This window comes from Leuciscus leuciscus (genome assembly GCF_965113295.1).
Source record: "Leuciscus leuciscus genome assembly, chromosome: 20".
In the NCBI taxonomy this organism is placed as follows: Eukaryota; Metazoa; Chordata; class Actinopteri; order Cypriniformes; family Leuciscidae; genus Leuciscus; species Leuciscus leuciscus.
The window spans coordinates 19,743,792-19,770,436 of NC_138744.1; the positions used below are offsets into that span (position 1 = coordinate 19,743,792).

The window sequence follows — 26,645 nt, forward strand, 5'->3', positions numbered from 1 at the left end:
AGCAAGGATGCAATACGTTTATTAAAAGTGTCAGTAAAAACTTGTACGGTTTGACAAAATGTTTTATTTCAAATAAATGCTTTTCGTTTGAACTTTGTAAAAAAATAAATAAAAAAAAAACACACAAATTCAACCCTGATAATAACAAGAAATGTTTCATGAGCATCAAATCTGCATATTAGAATGATTTACGAAAGATCATGTAAAATTCAAGAGTCAAGACTAAACTAATGGCTGCTGAAAATTTAACGTTGCCTTTTTTTTAGAACAAAATGTTCAAAATATTTCAAAAAAACTTTATTTGGGGCAAAATTGTTTAGTGTGGTATTTCAATTGGTGTCTCATTCAGCTCCTTAGCTCCTAGGTCGTGAATCATTACGCACTGATTGTGACATGACAACATCCTCATTGTAGCCTACAATGTCACTATCATCGATGCTCCCTGGTTTTCCCAGTGCATTGTGAGACTTTTTAGGGAGCAAACGTTTTGGTGCACTGGAATTGAAACAGCCCTTAAAATGGCCGACTCCCTGATCAGTGCCCTGACTACTGGACAAGGGGTTACTGCTGTTTCAGATTTTACTTGCAAAATATGAAAATTGTCTTGAGAACTTGCTGAATGTTAGAATTGGAAGTCTGCTCTTGGATGTCTTTGAAAATAGTCCCTTCAATATTGAGTAATGGCATATGCTGGACATCATTTTGGGGCAGTTGTGGCCTAATGGTTAGAGAGTTGGACTTGTATCCTGAAGGTTGTGGGTTTGATTCTTAATACCAGCAGAAAACGACTGAGGTGCCCTTGAGCAAGGCACCTAACACCCAATTGCTCCCCGGGTGCCGCAGTGAATGCCCTGCTCTGGGTGTGTGTCCACGGTTTGCAGTGAGTGTGTATTCACTGTGTGTGCTCTATGGGTTAAATGCAAGGACAAATTCTGAGTATGGTTTGCCATACTTGGTCTTCACGTCACCTCACTAGTTGCAACAGTAACTGTGTGTGTGTGTGTGTTTTCTGCTGCATAAATGCTTATCTGATTGTCAAATTGCCTGCCAGCCAAATCCAGAGCAAACAGAATAGATGTTGGGAAGAGATTGTTATTCCAGATTTACCTGCCCTGCACATAGCTGGGCAAAATCAGCATATGTATGTGTGTGTGTGGGTGTTTATGAGTTGTTAGACTATCTGCTTGTGTTCCTTTGAAGTTAATGACCAAATATGCGAGTGTTTCTGGTACATTAGGGCCAATCACTGGCTGTGGGCACTCGCATGTGTGAGTGTGTGTATGTGTGTGGTTTTATGGTCTGTGCTCACAGTGTCCAAAGTGTTTGATGGCACATGTGAAGGTTCTAAAGAATGTGCATGTTTGGTTTCATATGTGTGCAAATGTTAGGGTGGTTTTCGAGAGGAGAGAGACAGCTGCCTTTTACTGCCCCAGGGGGTAATAAAGGAGGAAAGAGAGCCAGTTATTTGGGGTCTTTTATAGGGGCAGGAGGTAGAGAGGGGTTGGTTTTATTAGGGTCACACAGTAACCAAGTACAGCTGCAGGCATCACCCCTAAACCTCTCCACATTCCACCATCACATCCATTCCTACCTTTGTTTTTCTTTGTAAGTGTGAATACACTTGATTACGTCTATTCATATTTATGTTCTTAACTGTCCTGGATGGGTGTACAGTGTATTATAGATATATATGTACAGTATATATACATATGGGTGTTTGTTGGTCCTCATTAAATTTTTTGACCCTGAGTTTCTATTCCGTCTTATGATCCTGCTCCTTGTAAAGCACATCTGCCGTTAATCATCTTCACTTTGTAATCCGACTGGCATTTCCTGCTCAGAATGGATAGTTGGCTTCTTTGCCTGGATCTATTTTATTTAACAGCTTTATCCCTTTTGCTAATCTAGTTTCCAATAAATGACCCTTGGCCAACACATCCTATGCTTTCCGGCATGGCAAAATGGAAATGTTAATGTTTTAGATTAGGTTACTGGAGACATTTCTTTGATGACTTGTTGTGTGGGTTTTCCATCCATTTTTACATTACAATACATTTACATTCCAATAATTTGAACAGTGATTAGTGAATTTAAAGTGTAGGGTCTTGTAAAACAGAAAGCTGAAAGACAGGAACCAGAGACAGTGTGAATAATGATGAGAAAGAAAGACTGAGATGGAAAAATCAGGGAGAGACGAAGGGGTGGAGAGGGACAGACAAGTTATTCTAGTTACAGCCAGCTGGCAGAAATACTAAAATAAGATGTGAACCCAGCAGTATGTCTGAGTGAGAAAAGAGAGTGAGAAAGAGTGAGGGTTTCTTATAAAGTTTAATGTGATTTCTTTAATTTCTTCTTATTTTAAAATAAAATCAACGAACATTCCTTCCATTGGCATCATGGAACCACCACTAAGCTTCTGTGTGGATAAATGCAACTGAATGGCAGAAAGACACATACTCTCGGCAGTAACCTTTATTGTCCATGCACAGAAATAAGTAATGATTGCTGAAATTGTTTATACATAAAAATAAAAATTGGATGTAAATTCAGATTCAGCTTTTATTAAAATATATACAAAAATAAAGAGGAAAAGAATAGGTTGGGATTGAAGATTCAGGGGTTTCTAATCACAATTGACCATTTGCTTAGCTCCGCCCCCTTTGTAACTTTGTAACTTACAAGATTTACAGAACGTCACATAGGAATGAACTGGAGATTTCCATGAACTGCAGGATTTTAATAGATTGAATATTGTCCTTTCTTGGGCTGGAATGACTTGAAGTTGGAAAAGCATTTTATCAGCCATGTTTCTTTAAACACATTGTTAAATTATGCTGTAACGTGTAAACTTTGGCCACAGCAAATCAGAATGAAGGCATACACTTCTCACAATTAACTGAATCAAACCTTAAAATTCAATTTAAAAGCTATCCAAACACAGATTCTCCATAGAGTTAGAGAGTAAAAGCCTGTCTGAGAAAATGGAGGCCTGCAACAGCTGGTAAGTTAGGATTGGTCAGTAACATTTTAAGATGGAGCAAAGCAAAAGGTCAACTGAGAAAATAAAAAAAACTGATGGACTAAACTACAGACATAACATGTTCCGAGGGAATATCGTACAATGATGTACATTCTTAAGGTACGGTTACATTCACGAAATATTGCAGGCAAAAAAAAGAAAAGTCCATTGTCTATTGCCATCAGTGTGGTGATGTATGAAGCATAGCCCACACAAGTCATTTATGTTGGTTAACGCTGTCAGTTGAATCCGTTGCGAAAATTGAATGGGGAAATCTTCCACCCTCTTGCGAAATTCTCAATCATGTGGATTTTGTTTGTGAAAGTTCTGCGATTTATGAAAAATATGACTGCACCTTTTCTGAGATTTTTACAGTGGTGATTATGGACTGTCTTACCAAAGGCTGATTTTCAAGCTTTAGTTATCCAGGTCTTCATCTATGTGCAGACCAAACCTCAAAAGTGCTTTTGAGCCCAAATTATGTATTTGTTAAATGACCAATCAGGTCCCAGTTAAAAAAAAATCTTTGCTTGGATTTCTGGAACCTCGCATCAATTATTTGCATGGCTCTGTCATGTATTATTCAAATACATTGTCAACAAAAAAAGCATGAAAGAAGAGATGAGGGAGAAAGGAAATGGATGATATAAAATCACAGTCAATGGTTAATGAGGAAAGAGAGTGATCTGGATGGATATTCTTCCTTTTTCCTCATACTTTCACTCTCTGATGTAAACTCTTGTGCACACCACATCATCTGCGGTCATTGTCTGCAAAAAAAGAAAAAAAAAAAAAAAGGAAAAAAGACTATTAAAAGGAAAAATATGATCGAAGACCAATGTGTGTGTAAGAATCACAAGGATAACACATAATAACAGGAATGAATCTTACCAGAATCAGTTCGCCGTCGTTGGTTATCTCCCTGGTCCATGAGGTTTTTGGACCCTCACCCTTCTGCAAAGTCTGTTCACAGCTAATTTTGCTGTCTGTTTCCCAGCAAGGCAAGCTCTGAGAGAAACAGAGACAGACAAATATGTAAAGGATTTTTTCAGTCTTTTCTTTGGTCTGTTTTAATGTGTGACTGTAAAAGAGAGACAGAACGATTGAGAAACAGATCAGTGCCCATGAGAATGTGAGTTCCAGAGAAAGGGTGTGTGTTGAGTTTGATAGCTCCTCTGAGATGGAGGGTGTGATTGAGTCCACATCAGATTGCAAACACAGACCTTTCATATGGTTCTTGTTTTTTTGAACATTTTGGAATAGGAAAACACAGATCGACAAATGTAGGATGACGTTTGAAGTGTTTTATATGGGTGTGTATATACCGTGCAGGGACGTCCATCCACAGTGGCCTCATTAAACTCCTGTCCAACTGTGAAGGTGACATGGGTGGTCCTCACAGAGGTGGAGGTCTTGATTGAAAGTGTCTCTCCGTCCTGCGTAATCTCCACGGATGGCTTTGACGCTGCTGCGACTGCAATCTTACGCAGCATCACGTTCACACCTGAAAAAACACACATGCACATCAGAACAATCTCTTGAAGAACAGCGAGAACTCTGACGTCCAAAAAAAGCTATGAGAAAGTCTTCATTTATAGAGTTTTTGAGAGTGATGTTATTAAGACTGGCCGTGCTCCATACATCTGCGCTCTCTGCCGACAATGTCTGATGACATCACCTGATATAATCCCGCATATATTGGGAAAGCAATTTGACAAGATGAGGTCAGGTGCCCATAAAAATGAAAATGAAAAAGCATGGTAATCCACACAGTACTACCCGTACATAGTCTTTCAATGATGTTAACATATAAAGATGGCCTGATATTCTACAATCACAACAAATTTAACACATATTTAAATGTTTCATTAATATGCCAATTTAATTAATATACCAGTTTAATAGTCACCAATATCCAGAATGAATTTCTTTCTTTTGCTGAACACAAAAGAAGATATTTTAAAGAATGTCGGAAACCAAACAGCTGAGGGACCGCATTGACTTCCATAGTATTTAAATTTTTTTTCATCCTCTTCAAAATATCATCTTTTGTGTTTAGTAGAAGAAAGAAATTCATACAGGTTTGGAACAACTTGAGGGTGAGTAAATTACGACAGAATTTTCATTTTTGGGTGAACTATCCCTTTAAAGAAACTATAACCAAGAAAAAAGCTGAATATTGGTAAGTTTTTTGGAGAATGCTCACTCTTGCTGTGTGTGTGTGTGTGTGTGTGTGTGTGTGTGTGTGTGTGTGTGTGTGTGTGTGTGTGTGTGTGTGTGTGTGTGTGTGTGTGTGTGTGTGTGTGTGTGTGTGTGTAGGTGGGTGAACTCATTGAAAGGGGGAAGTTATTCAACCAGCCACAGGGGATGCTGTAATCTATTAAACCTTCCTGACAGGAAATGGATAGAGCGCAGAGTGGAAGTAGGGAAGGGCAGAGGCAACAATGAAAAAAAAAAAAGCATGGCACAGTTGAGGGAGGGCAAGATTACTGACAAGAGAAGAAAAAGAAGCAAGAAAGGCAACAAAGACATAGAAAAGGGGTATTCAAGTGTGGGAAAAGACAGCTAGATATAAAGAGGCCAGTCTCTGTTGTGTGTGTGTGTGTGTGTGTGTGTGTGTGTGTGTGTGTGTGTGTGTGTGTGTGTGTGTGTGTGTGTGTGTGTGTGTGTGTGTGTGTGTGTGTGTGTGTGTGCGCGCGTGCGTGTGTGTGTGTGTGTGTGTGTGTGTGTGTGTGTGTGCCCCTCTGTGCATCGAGTAGAATTTCACACTACTCACCTCACACACATTCCCACCTGTCACCATGGGTAAATATATACACATGAAGGCAGACAAGATGGAGGCCAAAATTTAGACACACATTCAGGCAGAGACACGGAAATGACTTTTAGCAGAATCCATTAACACACACACACACACACACATTCACAATTTGTGTGATAAACACAAGAAAACATAAATCTAAACCTATTTACAATTTACTGAGGCAGGCAAAACCTTAATAAAGTTAGACTGACTCCTGTCAGATCAAGCCCTGTTTCAAACTCCACAACTAACCGAGAAAATATGCTAGGAGTCAGACGGTCAGGGTCAGTGTCATAGGTTAAAGGTCAAAGGAAGCATTTCAGAATAGAGGGATGAAGATGAGGACAGGAGATGGAGGAGGGTGGATGACAGGGTGTGGCGACAGGTCGAGCCCAGCTGTGCACAGGAACATTTGTGTGATGAAAAAGAATTTTACTGCGTGGGAATTTAAGAGTTATGTGCATGTGTGTCTGTGCAAAACATTGAAACAAGTTGCAAAGTTCATTCCACATTCCATGCATATTCGATGACATTTGTCCTCAGAACTTCGTGTGGCTGCAGATCTCATCTCCTGCAGTTTTTCGTATTCATATACTGGTAATACATCATGTTCCCATGTCAAAAGCAGCGGGACTCCCCCTCTATTGTGCTCCTTCTCCGCCCTCTTTAACCTCACTGCTTCATTTCATCATTCTTTTGAATGGTGACATGAAGGACCCACTCTCCCTTCTTAGGGAATCTGCTTCTTTTGTTCGACACAGACTGTTGAAGAGGGGTGCCCTCATTAAATCGGACGTCAGTCAAATTTTGGGAACCCACAAACAAACTTGGATTCTGGCTTGAGCAATGGTAAGCATTTAAAAAAAGAATTTTCCGAGTTGGCCGAGAAATACAGCAAGTGAACCGACTTTTCCAAACACACATATGCAATTTACGCACCCACAAATTGAGAGCACGAGGTGTTTTTCTATCCTGCACAAAAACGCAAAGGACAGTGAATGGATCTTTAAAGCACCAGTCAGGATAGTATCATATTGCTCAAGGAAATTAAGTGAAATAAGCTCAGCACTGTCAAATCTAAATGCCAAAAGCTTTTAACCTGACTAGTTTTATTAAAACTATTAAAAAATGAATAGTGTCTAATAATATTTAGGCTATTTGTTTCTAATAACGCACTAAAGTTGGAATATAATTAGTATATAGCCTAAATAATACGTATTAAATAAGTAGTAACAAGTTGCATAAAAACAGATACTGTTAGGCCTAGTTTTACGGGATAAATATTAAAGCGGTTTGCATTCACACAAGAGAGGTAATGAATGTGTTGGTCTGTAGCGCAATCCATATATGATTTGCGCGCTCTCTCTCTCTCTCTCTGCGCGCTCGCCGGCATCATGATAAACACTTACCCAGTGCTTTGAGAAGCTCCTCGAAGTTCTCTGAGCTTTTCATTTTCCAGGTACCAGCAAAATCGGGGATTTTGCGATCCATCGTGCGTTCTGTCGAGCCTTAAAGTGTATCCCACTATTATTCTCTCTGGTGTGTGGCTGAGTGACGGTCCTTGATCCTGACACCCTCTAAAAGTACCTGCAACTTTGATTCTGAAAGCAGTGTTCCCACTGCTAAAGTTAAAATGATTTTTCTCCTTCCTCTACCCTTCTATGGCTCTCTCTGTCTTCCGCCGTTGACTAGATAAACTGAAGATGTCAATCGGTGCCTTTTACTACCCGTCTAAGACTTTCATTCAGTTCTTCCAAACGTTATGGCTTGTGGTGAATAGGTTGAACCTAAAATTTGGGCCAGTTATCACGTTTAATCTGTGAGCGCACACACCCCTTTTTTTGAGAAACCCCACCCTCTATTTGCCCTGTCAAATCAAGGCGCCAATGATACTTCGAGATGATCTTGTCCCGCCCACACCACGCCCCGCTGAAAACATGTGCGCACTTGAAAACGCCCATTAGAGCTCATTTTTATGCAGCCTATTTATTTATTTGCACAGTTTTCCTTAAATATATAAATGAATACAACTTTGTTTATTATTGTAAATTGAAAATTATTGCTAAAACTTTATTTTTTTTTCCTATTTTGCTGGCATAGGCTATTCACAATTGTGCCAAAGGATCTTATTCAATCTTTTTAGATGCCACCTGATCGTCCTCGAGTCGTGCGAGGGCCCCCCGATTTAAAAGGCCTCTATAGCCTATACATTTATACTGTAAAAAAAAAAAATATTATGTCTAAATATTATTTGGAATATATTTAGTTTCTATTAACTTTGCCCTAATCATTATAGCATTGTACTGTTAGATGAATTAATTTAGTAATGTATTTATTTATTATTATTTATTATATAACCATTTGTTATCATTTGTTGTTATCTAACATTATTGATTTATTTAACTAAACTTTCTTTACATTCTTTATCTTATTTATTATTATTTATTTTTTATTTATTTATAAAGAGTTTTGGTTGCACTCCATGGTAGTAGTAGGCAAACATAAAAAAAATAAAAGGTGACAACGTAATGATTAAAATAAATAAAATGGGGATTTACTTATACAAATATGTTATATAGACTACAAAATATAAAAAAATATATGATATTTAAAAATATTGGTGAAATTTGGGACCCACTGACGTAATAGACGAAATTATTGGCGGTGTTGTTACACCCTCCCTGCTATATAGCCTACTTTATTGGCGTGTTTGTTTTCCATTCAATATTAATAATAATAATACTATATAAGCTGTAGGCCCAGAATAGAATAGAATAGAATAGAATAGAATAGAATAGAATAGAATAGAATAGAATAGAATAGAACAGAATAAACATTCAACAAGTCTAGACATCACAATATCAATGTAGTGTACAGATGTCTCTCTCTGTGGCAGACAAGCTGTGTACAAGTAGGACACACATATGAGCATAAGCATACAGGGCAATTTGTCAGACTGATTGTTAAAACAGAGCTCTGTCAAGTTCAGTCCCTCTTGTCCATTCCCGCGGTTATCTAAATCAACGCACACTCAAAGCTCCTGTAACTGGATCTGCCTCCGTTGTGGTTACCGTCTTCCCCGTTTGGGGCTGAGGGAGACATGGAGGGTCCTCTGAGGGAGGTGGAAATTCCAGAGATCCTGACGGTGACGGAAGCAAGAGAACGCGAGGGAAGAGAATTACGCAGGCACAAAAGGTGACCTGGTAGAGGCCAGGAGGTTGCACCAGTGTCCCCGAGGGTCTTTATAGTCTCCCCTCACCCCTGCTGTTTCCCGGAAGAAAAGAGCTGAGCATATGGGGGGTAGGGGCTTGGTAAAAGGTGGAGAGGCGAAGTTTGGGTCTCTAATGAAGACGTGCGCCATAGAGACTGGATGATGAATGTGAGTCGTACAAAGAAGCCGTTAACCATTTACTTTTGATGGATGGTCTTCCGAGCCACAGCGAGCTGCAGATTTTAATGTGCGGGTAACCCGGGTGACAGAATAGACTGCTCGCGGTTTGCAGTCACTCCAGTGTTGCCATGTCTTCTTATTATAAACGAATAAAAATTTTTTTTTAAGTCGTTCACAAAAAATGGACAATTGCTGGTGCATGTTTGATAATAAAGTATGACCACTAATAGCAGCTTTCCAATATCCCCAAGACCCCATACTATTCAAGCCATGCACTCTAAATGCAATGCCAGTATAAGTCACCATAGATGTATAGAATGATTTATTAATAATTCATAAATAATTTCTTATAGGTATACATTTTTAGGCTAATTAATGTTGTAAATGTGATTTGTTCCAGAATTTTTTTGTTATGCTGGTTGAAAGTCTCTTCACTTCCTGATAGCAATAACTAAGTTAAGTGGTCTATCTAAATTATATGTATTACACATCATCTGTGGAAGGCATAGGACCATACAATGTTCGTCCAATCATCGCATTCGTTCCTGCCTGTCAACGTATGTGTTTCCATAACTCCGCGCACCCTGCTCGCCCAGACATCACGCGTCACCAGCGAGTTTCATGCTATGCAGAGTTAGATAGACTTCAGTCACTGAGCACCGCAACCAAAACAGCAGCCACCTTTTACAGTTCCTCCTGAACCAAAACAACCAGCTTATACTGCGTTCACGGCATAACGCTGCAATCACACGGGGCGTTGACGCATGACGGAGGGCGTGCCTGAAGCTTGGTGCTGACCCGACCACCATGACAACAGCCAATCACATTACTTTTCCGGTGTTGCATGAACGCAATTGGCTATCGTCTGCACTAGGGTATTTGCATAGGCGATCTGATTGGCTGACGCCCGGGTTGGCGCTTGAAAAGTTGAAATTTGTCCAACTTTTGCCATGAGCAATGCCAGTGGGACGCAATGGAACCCACAATTCAGTTCTGCAACGCATGACTTCACCAATTCAAAGTAAATGAGAAGTGTTAACGCAGACGCCCCGTGTGAATGCAGCGTTACTACCTAATGTAATTGGGAAGAGTGACGTTAAATTCGGAGCGGTTCGTGACTTGAAATTATGCGTTTCAGTGGCAACACTATCAACGCTGAAATTAGCCTGCAGCTGTCAGTGATCTTTCAGTAATTTACATTAATTATTATTGTAATGTTATGTGCTTTGAGACATAGTTAACCCCGTTTCTTGTGACGCTTTTGTTTGCTCCCTGCTATACGTTCATGTGTTTTGAAGGAGCTCTGGAGCTTTGGAGATGCTCTGAAGGGAGGGTGGGATCTTATGCTTTCAAAGCTATTGCTAGCCTCTCCGAAAATTGCCTACACTACCTTTAGGTGTCCATTTGTATTTGTAAATTTGTTAATTTATAAAAAAAAAAAAAAAAAAGATTTGTATTATTTGTCACAATTTAGCTTAGCTTTGATAAACTAGGCTATATATATATATATATATATATATATATATATATATATATATATATATATATATATATATATATATATATATATATAATTCTATTTTGATCGGTGAATTTAAGCAATTTACCTTTCCTGATTCATAAACCAAACTGCTTTTTCTTGCGAGATCTGGCAACACCGAATCACTCAATCGCACGCTTCAAAATATTTTCTACTCTCAGCCCCCCACACACTTTAGTTTTACGATTATTAGTTTGAAACATCCCACACAACGTTGTTTCTTATTGTTGGACTTACTTCTCCCGTTCACAGAGAGGAATGTAGCGCTGGGGTCGCTCACTGAATGTGTACAAAGCGCGACGCTTGTATTACAAGCACTTGAGAGAGATAGCGCGAGGCGATGCGTCACACATCACACACCTTGCCGATTGTGTTCACACAATAGCTTCATGTCCACACATGCTCCTCTTCGTACAACAACACAGACGATAGTCATTACACTCTCATATCAATGGAGCTATTTGTCATCTTATCGCTGTTCTAATCTCCCCTCTACGGCATCCACTGCTGTCTCTGCTTTGTAAATGACTTGTTAGCTGCAGGCCTGTAAGGTAGAAAGAAGAGTTATCAACGGTATATAAATACCCCAGTCAAGACACTTAGTGGGTTGTGCCCACCATCAAAAAAAAATTCAAAGATAAAAGCATTCTTGCATAGGAAACACACTTTGACCTAAGGACAAACTGGTGATTTGAAAACAGGTGAAATGGGAAATTAGCACAGCATTTCAATTGTTGTTTCCTGGTTAACATTTACAATATCTTGCCTGTCCTGGGTGGCCCTTGACACCGAACACCCTCACGCTCTTCTTTTCTATTCTCATCCCCCTTTCCCCCCTCTTCGCCTTACCCGTTTTCATTCCCACCCACTTATCTTTGTTCTTTTGTGCTTAGGTCATTTTTTATTACTTTGTTCAGGCCTGGTGAAAAGAGGAAAGAATATGTGAGAGAAAGAGATCAAAGCCCAACAGGGAATGACAAAGATGGAGAAAGGGATGAGAGACAAATAAGACAGAGAGAGAGAGAGAGAGAGAGAGAGAGAGAGTTGAAGGGAATAAGGAGAGGTGCCTGGCAATGAGGGCATAAATATTTCTGTGTGCTTTGAAAGAGGAATTAGGGTTTCATTTTACATTTCTCTCACTTTCCCTCCCTCTCTTCCTCTCTCTCTTTCTGCTTTTCACTCGTCTTGCCAAGAGCTCAGCAGGGTAAGTGATACTCACTCCGGGGACTCACATAACCCCAAACACATGCCACCAGCACATCGGTTTACATGCTTACGCCTGGAACACCACATGCAATTGCACCTTCTCTCATCCATGACGCCACACTCATACTGTATGTTGGTTTCATTATGTTATAAAAGGCATCATACAGACACAATGATTTTTATATGGTGTTTCCAAAACCCTAACTTGCCCCAAAAAACCTCACACCGTCCTGTCAACATTATTGGTTTGAAAGCTAAACAGCCTTTCAAGTAGTGAAGACCACTTCAAAAGTCCACACAAGTTGATTCTCGACTTATTTCACTGTTTGTGAGAACATTTGACACTCACAAGTGTAGCCAAACCCACACACACACACACACACACACACACACACACACACACACACACACACACACACACACACACACACACACACACACACACACACACACACACACACACACACACACACACACACACACACACACACACACACTGACTGACAAATAGGTCAATGATGTGATGCTCATATGTTTTCGTCCAATTCATTTATTCATAAATACATTAAAAAAGCTATTCACATTCAAATACTTGGAAACATGTCTTACATTTTTGCATTAAAAGTAATTTTGATATTTTTGAAAGGGCATAAAGTATAAAAAATGTCTGGGTGAAACAATTGTCCTTACATAATAATAAGGGAAAACAATTCTTGAAGGGAAAACCTTATTCTCAAAATTTTATATAATTATATAATAATATACAATATAATTGTGTGTGTACTATATACATACTCACACACACACACACACACACACACACACACACACACACACACACACACACACACACACACACACACACACACACACACACACACACATATATCATTTATTTAATATTAAGTCGTCCAACCAATATGCAAAAAATAATGCAATCAAAGTGGAGACCCCTGAGAACCTCATAGTTTTGTGTAAAGATCAATAGCTCCCTTAAAATTTAAATTTTCACTTCATTTTCACTTTTTATGTCAAGACAAGGTTAGTTCAGGTTGTAAAATGTTATAATGTTATGCATTCCACAACAACTTCAACATTCATTATATCTTGAAAGATTTAATTTTAAAGATAAAAAAAAAAAAAATCTTTTATTTTCTTTCTTAACTTATACGTCATCAACATTAAAAATGGTACTTTTTAATAATTCTCTTTCGGTCTTGCTCACACAAACACTCACACATGCATCATGCATGCGATAAAGGGCCGATTTATAGTGTGGATGAAGCTAAATGAATTTGGGTGAAGAAGTAGATCATGTCTGAGTATTTAATTTACTTTGACTCATTACCTCTTACAGTATATCCATTAATACCAACTGAAATTTAACATGAACCGCATGATTTCTTCAATCAAGCTGTTACTTTTTCTTTCTCCTTCTATATACTACATCAAGTTCCTCCCTTTTTTCCACACCATGTGTTGTTCATTCTCTCTCAGTCCACCCTTTGCTCATTATCAAACTGTTCCACTTTCCATCTCCCCCTTCCCTCCTCCTTTATTCTGTCTCTCTAACTCACACACACACATCCTCTCTCTCCCTCTAATCATTAAGTCTCTATCCTACAGTCAAATCAGTCTCGGACTAGTGAGGCTATAGCCAAACATTCGTCTACACATTATTGGCTGGCTTCTTATCTTTTAAATCACTTCCTACTGTCTTTGGTTCTCCATCCTGTTTCCATCTGAATAAAACTCTCAGCTCAAACACACACGCTGATTGTCTTGTTAATGTTGTTCACCTTCTTCTTGGTCACACTTCTTGCAAACCACAGCCACTCAAGCACTGAACTTGACCCGACCTTTGATCTTGGTGTCCTATGACACCAATTACTATCAGGCTGTTTCTTCCCCTTGTTCTGAAAAGGGGCATTTCAGAATCCAACATACCAGAGTGAATGTTCTCCAGTTTTGTTTGTTAAATGTGATCCAAAATGCTGCATAAAATGAACTCTTTTACCTCAACAAACCTCAGTCATCTGAGGCTGCGGTAAGTGTGTGCGTTACAACTGGCACTTGAAATGAAAAGGCTTGTTCCTTACCCACCAGGCATCCAGGTTAGCCGCTTTCTGTGCCAAAGCATTTGTTTCGTGTTTATTTTTCCCTGTTGGTTTTAGTCTGAAGGTTAAAAGTCAGATTGAAAGGCATTTTTTATATTAGAACAATGCAGAAAGAACAAACAGGGATGTTTAATAACCTATAGTGGTAAAGAGTCCGTGAATCATAGGACCTTAGCTAAAACATTTTTGGTCACTATTGCCAATAAAACAGGCAGTTGACCTGAGTTCATTAAATTTAATTATAATGTATGGTAGATCTGTTCCTCTCTTTCTTTCTGTCTCTCTAAATGGGGGATTTCTGAGTCTGATATTTTATTATGAGTCCTCGTGCCTTCATTTAGATCCAAAATGCCGTATAAATGAACTCTTCCACCCACATCTTTCTGCAGCTTTCAGTCTTCTAAAGAGTATGTAAAGGTTCATCGGTGCAGTTAATGAACAAACAAGTCTTATGAGTCAATTATTTTAATGAATTATTTCCTTAAAAGTCTGAATGGATACCGAATCAACACTGAATCTTGACTCACTTATTGATCTGCAAGATCCGAGTCAGTTCATCATTGCTCTTACATGTACAACCAACTCTTTATCTCTATGTGTTTATTTACTTTTATAGCTCACCATAATCCTTATAGTAATAAGTAGGCATTAAAAAGTAATAAGTAATAAGTAGCGTAATATGACAATAAAATTATAACTATAATTATAGAAACTGACATGGGAAGAAAAGCAAGAGGCTTTTCCCAGCCTCTCACCTTAGTTTATGTACAAACCTCTTATTTTCTTGCTTTTCTGTGGCTATAAAAGTTCAATTTAAGTGCAAGCCCGGTTTCCAACACTCCACCCTTTTCTACCCTACTGCCACCCCTCAGCACACCCCTGCCTTTCACTCTTCACTCATTCTTTCAGTTCATTCTTTCCTCCTTTCTCCTCCAAACCAATTGTTTGTTACATTTTCTGGCTCTGCCTGGTGTGTGCATGTATTGATTTGCCTAATGTCATAATTGTGTCATGACCTATTGACTGAAGTTAGTGCCAGCTTGCCAGAGCTTAAGGCATGATTGATAGTTGTTCAGTCTCAAAGGGAATGAACAGGGAGTTCTCTTGAAGACTGGTGCGTGCTTAGGATATAATGCATCAAATGTATCTCAGTGAATAAAATGTACAGCAACATTGTGTCTGAGTCTCAATGATTATTATATATATATACTGTATGTATATATATATATATATATATATATATATATATATATATATATATATAAATTAATTACTCAAAACAGTGTAGAACCATAAGACATTAGTTAGACATTTAGTGTGCCCATATGGGATAAAAGAAAGAAATGAATAGGCGAGAGTCAATGGGAGAAAGAAAAAGGGTGGAAATGTGGAATGCTTGTAAAGAAAGGCCAGATTCCTGAACCACATTACAATAACTGCACATGGAGAGCCCAGGGAAGTGATTTAATGAGTGGAGAGTTGAAGAAGAGGTTAAAGGTGCTGTATGTTTTTTCCTTGATTTCCCAGAAAAAGTGTTAATACTGTGGCTCTGTGGTGCTATAAAAACATTGCTCTGTTTGTTTGAGCATCCCGACCAGCCTAACTGAAGGAGGTCTGTAATACCTGGTAGCTCCTCAGCTCCTGTGGATTATAAGATCAGAATCTTAGCAAATACAGTCAGTCATCGGGGTATTGTTTGCTTGTTTCATGAATACTGCGTATTTGGATGTCGTACTCACATGATGCAGTTGTTTGCATGCTATATTTTAAATGCAAGGAATCATTTTTGCAATTATGTTTGCTTATGGTAGGGGCACAGAAATTGCACATGATAACACTTTAAAAACATAAAAAATATAGAAGTGATGAAAAAGAAGGAAATAAATAGTATTGAGGTTAAAATTCATAATAGTCCTAAGGGTACTATATAAGTCTAATCCTGTTGCCATCAGTCGAGCAGTCTTAATAATGACCTTGTACGGAAATTTTATTCAGGGAATATAGGGACGACTGCTAATGTGAATGGGAAAATTCTGTCTTGTGCTGTGCGATTAAATTTGAGCACTAGTGTCATCTTGTGGATGGTAACATAATCTGTCTTTACAGAGGGAGTTTGCAGTGTCTGCCTTGCCCACCCAATCAGAATTTAGACACAGATAGTATTAATCTGGGTTTATTTTATTTTATCTTATTTTATTTTTTTGTGATTTATGCATTGATTATAAACAATCGGATGTGGGCTGTGTGTTGAGAAGTTTGATGAAGGCCTAGTAAAGGAAAACAAAACAAAAAACACCCTTAGTAGCCTACCAGGCCTGTTGCACATCAGTAGCCTACTTTCACAACTCTTAGTACAACTCAACTGCTGTATTTGCTTGTAAAATACATCCTGCTCAAGCAGCTAAATTTGTATGGATTTTTTTTTTTTTTTTTTTTTTTTTTTTTTTTTTGCGTTTTGTTAAGGTTCTGAATCGATTTGTACAGTAGCCTAATAACCTACACGGAGCACAAGAGCCCTCTGGCGGCAAATATGAAATAATAACAAGACTTCTTGTTCAAGATTTCTGAGGGAAACAAACATTTCACATTGCACCAGCAGCAGCCAGATTTCAAGTGAAAGAAGAGGTTTGGATCAATTAAGACCTGAATTACAGTGTTACATTTTGTTTGTTTGTTTGTCACAAATGTGTAATTGGCTAACAGTCCTCCATCTCTTCACGTTGACCAGATATCAAAGATTCATGACCCAATTATATTTTAAAGTACATTCCACAATACCACAACATATCACTTCTGCATTTTTAATGTTTTTTCTCTCTCACCTCGGTCGTCTCAGTTATGGTTTCTGTTCAACCTTAACTTCCTAACAGAAAACCCACCTGTTTCACAAAAACCTTAAAAGACAGAAATTAGAGTAATCGACAGCTCTAGACCAAAAATAGAAATATTTCACTTTTTTATTTATGAACAAAATATGGTAATATGCTTATAATTCGCTACAGATTCGTCAGGCACACTCACATCCTTGTGGCTAATCCTTTTGTTACAAAAATTCTTATTCGATGTATTATTGAGTAGCCTATCATTTCTGTCGTAGAACAAAACATGAACGTCTCTTAAGTCTAAAACCACAATTCTAAAAACTCATAGCAATGGACCTTATTGTGCAATAGCTACCAATTTTCGTGAATGAAATTAGGTTTAGTACTTTTTTTTTTTTTTTTTTTACCAGTGTCTTTCAGCTGCATGGCCAAACATTTAAAGAAGAAGAAAAAGAAGAAGAGCGTCTAAGATCCATCCGAGACAAATATTGTTATTCAGTTCAGTCGTTTGTGGCAACAACGTCAATTACAGTCGATTTAAAAGTACTTCATTTATTATTTTTATGCACAATTATTAACCATATAATATGTTTTAAACCTTTTTATCATAAGAAATGAACACAAAAAAATATATATAAATAGGCTACAACAAAGGATGCCTTTTTAGGTCTTTATATGTGTAGCACTAAAAACATACTTTCTGAGTCTTACAAAATGTAAACCATCACTACCAAAGTACACAGAAAAGAAAGTACGTTTATCACGGTAGTTTTAGTCCCCGAGCTCCCCTTAGCCCCGCAGTCCAGCTGGTTATTGCTTGGCGTTCTGCTTTGTGGGTTTCCTTCAAAATGGACCGGTTGACAGGCATCCCCTATCTCTTCACAAGCGAGGATGATGTGTTTGGTTTCATTGCGAATGTTTCTGATCCCACACGCGCCATCAGTGAGATCGATGCGCACCGTAACGAAGGAGAATTTTTCTTTACTGATACACAGGTTACCGGACATCGTCTTGCCCCCAGCATTAGTACACACATTTTCCACCCGCTGCTTCTCGCTGGCACGGAAAAACGACTGCGTCGGTCTGTCGCACGTTCGAATTTTCCTCAGGAAAGATTCCCACGCGTTTTGGTCCCACGTTTTTGGCACCCCGTCAGGAATATGGCGCTTGAGGAAAACATTATGAGCGTTGTTGTACTTCGCTGGCATACAAGGCTTAGAGTTTGGATCCACCGAGTGACTTTGAGGCAAAACAAATGCCAAAAATACCAAAAAAGGAAACATTTTGAAGACCTAAAGAGAGAGAAAAGTAGATGTTTCTCAAAACTATTATGCTTAGCAGTCAGTTCCTAATGATCAAGTGGTCCCTACTCATATAGTCATCTAAAAATAGCATGCTAACAACAGCTCTGCAGGCGTCTGTGGAACGCGCGTGGTTCACTCCCTAAAAAACAAACTGAGCATTGGATTTAATGATTACTTACCGAAATGTTGCAGACCTAGGTATGGTGTCTACGTTTGCGAAGCCCTTCGCTGGACAGTCTCTTTCTTCTTCTTTTTTTTCATCTAGTGTGGAGCTATTTCTCTCTTTGAGTTTCAATCTGTATGACCAAAAGCCTGAATCTTGTTATGACACGTCAACCATCAGCTCCCTCAGTTTTGATAGTGAGCCATAGGATGACTCTTTGTCTTTTTTCGGCAGATTAGAAATTATAGTTTAGCTACTCTATTATTTGGATATTAATGTTTGGCCTATTATATAAAGAAAACATAGTATCTATTATTTGATGAAAAGATCGACAAATTAAGTTTTTTATAATGAATTCATAACCTAAATTCATAATAACATAAACTCACATTTAAATTCATAACTCTAAGGGCCCTATTTTAACGATCTAAGTGCTTGGTCTAAAGCGCACGGCACAAGTGCACTTAGATCGTGTCCAAATCCACTCTTGATAGTTTAATGGCGGGAAAAATGGTCGGCGGATCCGGTGCATGGTCTAAAAGGGTTGTCCCTATTCTCTTAATGAGTAATGGGTGTGTTTTGGGCACAACATGAAATAAACCAACGAGAGTCTCATCATCTCCCATTCCCTTTAAAAGCCAGTTGCACTCGCGCCATGGCGGATTTATTTGCTATTACATGGTGGAATTTGCAAGCGGAAAAACTGAACGCTTCTCTAGCGAGGAAACGGATCTGCTCATGCGCGAGGTTAAAGCGTGTGAGCAGACCATCTACGGGACAAAGTGTACGCGCTTTGTGCACCCACCATATGCCCTTTAAATAACACATTTAAAGTTGCCAGTTGCAGTTGCCTCAAAATAGCAAAGCGCCAACAACACACATCGTTTTCAGACCATCGGCGCACAAATGGGCGCAAATGCATTTGCTATTTAAACAACGTGGCGCAGGACGTGAAAATGACGTGAAAATGATAACTGTGTCGGGCTAAAACTTGCAAAACACACTTGCCTGGCGCCACATTGCGCCGGGTGTATGATAGGGCCCTAAATTAGTATTTTTCTTTGTATGTCTTTGTATGTTGCATGTAGGAGCCATTTGTTGGGTGGTAAAGTTTTTGTCCACTGGCTGGTGCTGTGGCTGTGTATAATTAGAGCACCTGAGCAACAAGTGTGTGTTGGTAATTGGGAAGCACACAGTTTTTTGACCGCACGGCAGAGTAGCTCGCAAGGTGGATTTTAGTCACGCTGTCCACAAGGTATGGCTTTGTGTACGTGTGAACAAGGAAAGGCCACAAAAAGTTTTAAGACAAGTTTTGAGATCATGTTTAATGGAGCACAAGTAATAAAGAAAGACATTTGTTTGCATCTACATCCGTCTGCATGGACTCTGTTTGTACGCGTTCTAAACTTGCTTACTCCTACTTCAATTCTTTAGCTTCACGTCTGACAAAGCGCAGTGAACGGTAAAAAATTGCTCTACAGACTAGTGTGTTTAATAAGTGCGTAAATAAATTAAAATAATTTGAAAACAAATACCAGTTTACAACATCCAGCAGCACAATGAACGGTTTTTGCACAGCTAATAACTGGAGACTGCTGACACCAAAAGCCTTGAAAGTTCAAAATGGTCACGCCTGCTCTTACGTTCCAAATAAGCTGGAAAGATAATAAAAAATGAATAATTTCCGTGGGTCTAGTCTTTGCATCTGGAATCAGGTCTCGTCTGTTGGAGTAGAATTGGATAGTGGCGCTATCACAAAAAAATTCAGACATTCATTCTTGGCATTCAGAGAACTTTATACTGGATATCTTGTGAAATTAACATTTTACAATTGACAGATGACATTTTTTTTCATCAACCAACAGAAAAAGGTCAGAGTTACAGTACATTACAGCCGGAAAAACACTTATTCCTCATAAATAGACTTGAGCTTTAGTTTACTGCAGTCTGGTTTGTTATTGTTTGGTTTCATATTTTTTGTATTCACCTGAAAATGATCAGGGAGACATTTGCTTTTAAATTTATCACAGGCAAGAATAACATGCTGTTTCTGACGTTTGACACTTTTGACTATTTTATTCTTACAGTCAATGTTAACAGTGATGAAGGAAAAAGACTTCTTGCTGATGCAGAGGTTGCCCTTATACATCTTTCCTCCTGATGAACACACAGCTGTCACATTGTTTTTTTCACCGAAGGCAAAGAATGACTGAACTGGCCTGTTCCAGGTGCCGATTTTGTTAATGAACACCTTCCAGTTCTCCTTTTTCAGATCGGTTGGTGTGTCGTTCCGTACGTGCCGTTTAAGAAAAGTGTTGTGACCATTCTTGTTTTCCGCTTCAGTGCAGGGCTGAGACGGGTGCAGGGTGTCCATCTCACTCACACAGGTGTGGAGTACGAGATTCAAGATGATCACGAATGACAGCATTTTTAGAACCTAAGAATTTTTTGTATCAAATCAAAAATGTGAAAAAAGTTACATATACAGTATGATATGTCGAAGAAATTACAGATAGTCACTATAACTTATAAAACCAATTCCGACCATTTAACAGTTACACATTCTCTTACATGATACATATATCTATTCAATGCATAATTAGGAACAGTACATTACCATATTGTAAGAAGTGTACCGTCACACCAGGCGCAGTCAGATCTTTACTGATTCACTTCTGGTCTTGCATGAGAAATGGGTAGCTGATAATGAAGTCAACAGGAAGTGGGACACCACCATTCTTTTTTATTAAGCATTTTGTCTATCTTTAACTCTGTCAGTTTAATTAAATTGCTATGCTGTGCTTTATATATAATTGTGTATATAATTGTGAAGCAATAGAAGCCAATACAGTGCAAAGATTATACAATAGGCCAATGCAAAGTAGGTTACACAAAACTTGCAGTTTCATGATGTGATACAAGATTGCTTCACACACAAACGGTCAGTCAAATCACCTTTTGCTATATGCACTGAACGTTCAGGTCTCAGTATCGATATTTTGACATTAGTGAAATTTGAGTGTGCTGTGTTAATTCTGATATGTATTGGAAGATGTAACACTGACAGCAGTAGTGTTTAAATAAAGAACAAAAAGCAGACATAAACCCTCAGATTTTTACAGGAGGATAATTTGGCAGTACTATTGTCATAACAGGATATAGTAGATAACACATGGTTTATATATATTTGTGAGTATTTTTGTCCACTCAAATGCTATCAAATGCTGTCAGATCTTTAACTCCGCTGATTCACTTTCTGTGTGTGGTTTATGATTAAATGAGTTAATCAGGAAGTGGGCTGTAAAGCATCTAGTCTTTCTTTACACTCTTTCATTTAATTTCAGATGTCATTTTGATATTTATATTTAAAAAAAATTATTGTGCAGATTTTCTTTTTGTTAAAAATGCTGCCTTTTTATGAAACAAAACATTAAAGTGTCGATAAAAAAGGACACATGAAGCTAGAATAAAAATTTTAAAATGGAAAGAGTTAAAGTACAGTTAAATCCTTTTAAAGTATTAAAAAATTATAAATAGTAACATAGTAGTATACTTAAAGTGCAAAAATAATATATAAAAAGTAAATTATAAGTATGATGTTATGTTCATTTAAAGAAAGCATACAAGTATACTTGCAGTATAAAACTGTTAAACTAGTTTAGGCCTACTTCAAAGTGTACTTTCATAAACTAAAATAATGTACAGTAGTAGTAGTATTAAAATAGTAAACTACTAGTATACGTATCCAGGTCCTGCCAATATCCAGTAACTTCGCACAGCCATTGAAGAGGAGTGGACCAACATTCCACAGGCCACAATCAACAACCTGATCAACTCTATGCAAAGGAGATGCGTTGCACTGCGTGAGGCAAAGGTGGTCACACCAGACACTGACCGGATTGTGGCCTGCCTAAATCAGCACACCTGTGCAATAATCATGCTGTCTAATCAGCATTTTGATATGCCACACCTGAGAGGTGGATGGATTATCTCGGCAAAGGAGAAGTGCTCACTAACACAGATTTAGACAGATTTGTGAACAACATTTGAGAGAAATAGGCCTTTTGTGTACATAGAAAAGTCTTAGATCTTTGAGATCAGCTCATGAAAAATGGAGGCAAAAACAAAAGTGTTGCGTTTATAATTTTGTTCAGTGTACTTTAATGGGAGTTAGTTGACATGTAGTTGCAAAGATACTTTTGTAGCCAGTAGAATGTCCAAAGTGGACCATCAAAATACAGTGTTGCCACAGATTGTTTCAAAGCAGTAATAGACAGGACAATTACAATCAATGTGTCATGGGTCTGTCACTCCAGTTGGTTTAATTCATAGTTTGGAGAGAGAACCTTGTGTAAATATGGCCAAGCAGTTTACACTGCTTTCCTTTGAAAGCCACGTTTCTGTAAAACCGCATTCTCCCATCTTTAAAATATATCTAAATTATGACATATGCTTTCATGCGTTCATGACCTCAAGGTTATATTATTGTAATGCTATACTGCAGGGGTGCCCAATCCTGCTCCTGCCGATCGACTGTCCTGCACAGTTCATCTCCAACCCTAATCAAACACACCCCTGCTCTACTGGGTGGTTGCCCTGCACACTTAATAAACAAACTCCAGAGTTTTTACTAGAACCAGGAAGTATGACCTTATTAGCCTGGTTCTGTAAACACTGCATTGGCTCCCTATTAAACATCGTATACATTTTAAAATATTGCTGATTACTTACAAAGCACTAACTGGTTTAGCTCCCCAGTACAAAATCAACTGCTGTCGGTAGATCCTTTTCCTATTTAGCACCTAAACTTTGGAACAGTCTTCCTAGCATTGTTCGGGAAGCAGACTGTCAGTTTAAATCTAGACTAAAAACACATCTCTTTAATCTGGCATACACATAGAACATTATACATTTCTATTATTCAATCCAGTTGAAAGATTGTTAGGCTGCATAAACTAGGTCAGCTGGAATCGGGAACACTTCCTATAAAACATGATGTAATCGTTACATCAAAAGAAGAATGGAATCTACGCTAATGTTAGTCTTTCTGTTTATTCCGAGGTTTACTGTAGTCAGCCGGATCCGGGCCATATCCAGATCAGATGGTGGACCTGCGCCTAGACATGACCACAACGCATGATGTAGTCAGCCGGATCCAGGCCGTATCCAGATCAGATGTGCCTAGACACGAGCACAATGCATCCCTGAAGTGTCAGCAGAGATTGTGTCAACTAGACTCTCCCCAGTGAAGGCCTCATCGACACAACAGCCATCGGCACTGATCCTCAACAAACCCGTCTCCATACCGGTGTGATGAAACTGGATAAATATTCTGAATGTTCTGATCCAATCGGACTTCTGACCCGTAATGCTGCCTGAATCATAATCATACACTGTTGGTTTGTTGGCCAGAGGAGAACTGGCCTCCCGGCGGAGCCTGGTTTCTCCCAAGGTTTTTTGTTTTCTCCATTCTGTCACCTGATGGAGTTTTGGTTCCTTGCCACTGTCGCCTTTGGCTTAATTAACTAAATTAATAACTTTTTTACAACAAAAATGAACCATCACTGAACTTACTTAAGCTGGACTATGACGCTATTTTCTTCTAGATCTGCTGTACAGCCGAAACAAACTTTGTTGCATTTTTTTCCTGTTATCACTGTAAAGCTGCTTTGAAACAATATGTATTATAAATAAAGGTGAATTGACTTGACATGTGGCTTTGAAATTGCTCGGGTCATGTGCTCCCTAATGCATTGTGTGTGCGAGCTTGGTGTCCGGATCGGTGTTATACTAATTTCTGTGACCTATTGAATTCTGTGGCCGAAGAAGGCACTGTTGTCACCCTAAAGGCATTGATATTCTCACTGCGAAGTTCTTTTTAGTTATTTGCTTAGGGGTAAAAAGAAGTTCAAAATATACGACCAGTATTCTGTTAGCGAACATCCCAAAGCCGCCCACGCAGCTGACAGTGGTGTTTAAATGAATATGTAAATATGTGCTGCACGCTTTCCTTTCAATAAAAAAAAATAATAATAAAAAAAAAAATGACAGCGGTGAGAGAACAGCAGTTTAGAAAGCACCTTATCATAGCGATGTGGATAAGTTTGCACCAGCTCTGCAATTCGGCACTCCAGCAAAGTCACGTCATGTTTATTTATAGCACTTTATGCAATAGATTGTTTAAAAGCAAGCAGCTTTATAGTAAAAAAAAAGTGTACAGTAAACAGTGTCTCTTTACAGTTGTAGAATTACAATTCAATTTCTACTATAAAGCGGCTTTCCAGTGTATTCATGTTTTTAATCGCGGATATCTGACCTCGACAGACTGAACAAGGTACATCTAACTGCAGAACCACATGTCACAGCAGTGTGAGAATAGCAGCACCAGGCCAGCAGCCTCAGACCCAAAGTTAGTGTGGTGCTGACGAACCCATATCCCGCCCAAACTACTAACCCTACCCTTCTTTATAACTAAAAGCTCTACCTTATCAAATGCCCATTCCCACCCCACCACTAAACCTAGCCTTAATGATGTTATAAGCTCCACCCCAACACTGATATAAGACTGCTGGCCAGGCGTTGCTGTCCTCACATTGCTGTGACGTAGGGATCTGCGGTTCTGCAGTTGGTTATAATTGGACTGAACAGAAAAAAATGAACTGGAGAAGATTTTCACGTCAAAGAAGGCGGAGCCTCAGAGCCACACCTACCTATTATATAATCCCCATGGACCAATGGTAGTTTGAAGGTGTTTACCAGCCAGAGCTGGTAAGAAAAGCTGTTTTGAATTCCCGAAACGAACACAAAACAAATTTAATTTTAGCCTAATTTTGTTCGAAATGATGTCACAACATTTCGCTCTTCGATTTCGCTTGTAGTATATCGGGGCCTTTACCCTAACCCCAACCCTGTCCTTAACCCTAGCATCACTACAGCGCCTACTATGGTCACAGAATTCAGTGTTCGATTTTGGTTCAGTGTCGAGGTCTAGCCATTCATGCTCTATGTTTTGTCTTTTGCTGTGAGCACACAGTTCGAGTGTTTATTCCGTCACCGTGTGTGCTCTTGTCTGGTCTTGTACGTATTTGTTGTACACCTGGCTTGTGAGTTTTCATTGGTCAGGGGTATATTCCAGAAAGCAAGGCTTATAAATACTGTATAACCTACTTTAATCTGAACTCTTGGTTGATTAGCCTAAACCTTGCTTATGTCAGTTCCAAAAGACCTGTGAAAAGTTAGTTCAATTAACTTCCAATTGGTAACCCAGAGTTAAGTTGCATGCATGGTGAGTACATAAAGACATTGCCAAAGGATCACTGATTTCTGGGGTCACCATGGAAATGGATGCTAAGAAGAAGCATGCCAGACACGTGAAAGTTTGCAGTTTAAGTGTATTAGATTAAGAACACCTTGTAACACAATAAAATAATGACTATGATTAATCTGAGAATAAAAAACTAATTTTATGATATAAATGCTGGAATAAGGCAGATAATTTATTAGTGGCCATCTGTAATGTATTGACACTGACCCGTGCACCTACTGAGCCACAGACTCTTTTTCTTTTTTTCTTTTTTAGAACCATCATGACATGATTGTGTAGACCCACAATCTTCAGCATCTTCAAACCTCAAAAATTATTTTCCACTGAGTCAGAGTAATACTATGGTCAAAGGTGAGAATGACAAGTTTTTCCTCTGTTAACCATCTATGACTTGTTAAAGTTTAGAAATAGGAAAGACTACTGCCAATATCCAGCAGCTTCGCACAGCCATTGAAGAAGAGTGGACCAACATTCCACAGGCCACAATCAACAACCTGATCAACTCTATGCAAAGAAGATGCGTTGCACTGCGTGAGACAAATAGTGGTCACACCAGATACTGACTGGTTCTGACAGTAATAAACAGGACAATTACAATCAATGTGTCAGGGGTCTGTCACTCCAGTTGGTTTAATTCATAGTTTGGTGACAGAACCTTGTGTAAATATGCCCAAGCAGTTTACACTACTTTCATTTGAAAGCTTTCTGTAAAACCGCATTCTCCCATCTTAAAAATATATCTAAATTACGACATATGCTTTCAATGAAAAATGTGGAACAGTTAGTTCATGCGTTCATGACCTCAAGGCTATATTATTGTAATGCTTTACTGGGTGGTTGCCCTGCACACTTAATAAACAAACTCCAGAGTTTTTACTAGAACCAGGAAGTATGACCTTATTAGCCTGGTTCTGTCAACACTGCATTGGCTCCCTATTAAACATTGTATACATTTT

At 38.7% G+C, this 26,645-nt stretch overlaps 1 protein-coding gene and 2 long non-coding RNA genes across 4 annotated transcripts in view; 1 reads left to right on the forward strand and 2 right to left on the reverse strand.

Annotated features, from left to right (window-relative positions):
• Positions 1-2,457: 2,457 nt before the first annotated feature.
• Positions 2,458-7,607, reverse strand: crabp2a (cellular retinoic acid binding protein 2, a). The gene is made up of 4 exons (XM_082150041.1): positions 7,232-7,607; positions 4,345-4,523; positions 3,911-4,027; positions 2,458-3,789 (listed from the first exon to the last, which is right to left on the reverse strand). Exons 1-4 carry the CDS (start codon positions 7,311-7,313, stop codon positions 3,739-3,741), a joined length of 429 nt encoding a protein of 142 aa, XP_082006167.1. The 5' UTR covers positions 7,314-7,607; the 3' UTR covers positions 2,458-3,738.
• Positions 4,530-24,075, forward strand: LOC309483933. The gene is made up of 2 exons (XR_014200672.1): positions 4,530-6,671; positions 23,427-24,075. It is a non-coding gene; the product is annotated as an uncharacterized lncRNA (long non-coding RNA).
• Positions 17,018-26,645, reverse strand: part of LOC309483928 — a 32,375-nt gene continuing 22,747 nt past the window's right edge. Inside the window, exons 2-4 of one of the 2 annotated variants that reach the window (XR_014200667.1) lie at positions 20,983-24,984; positions 18,382-20,802; positions 17,018-18,190 (exon numbers count right to left, since the gene is read on the reverse strand). This is a non-coding gene — a long non-coding RNA (uncharacterized lncRNA). The remainder of the gene's footprint in view (positions 18,191-18,381; positions 20,803-20,982; positions 24,985-26,645) is intronic. The other variant, XR_014200666.1, reaches the window with a different exon arrangement.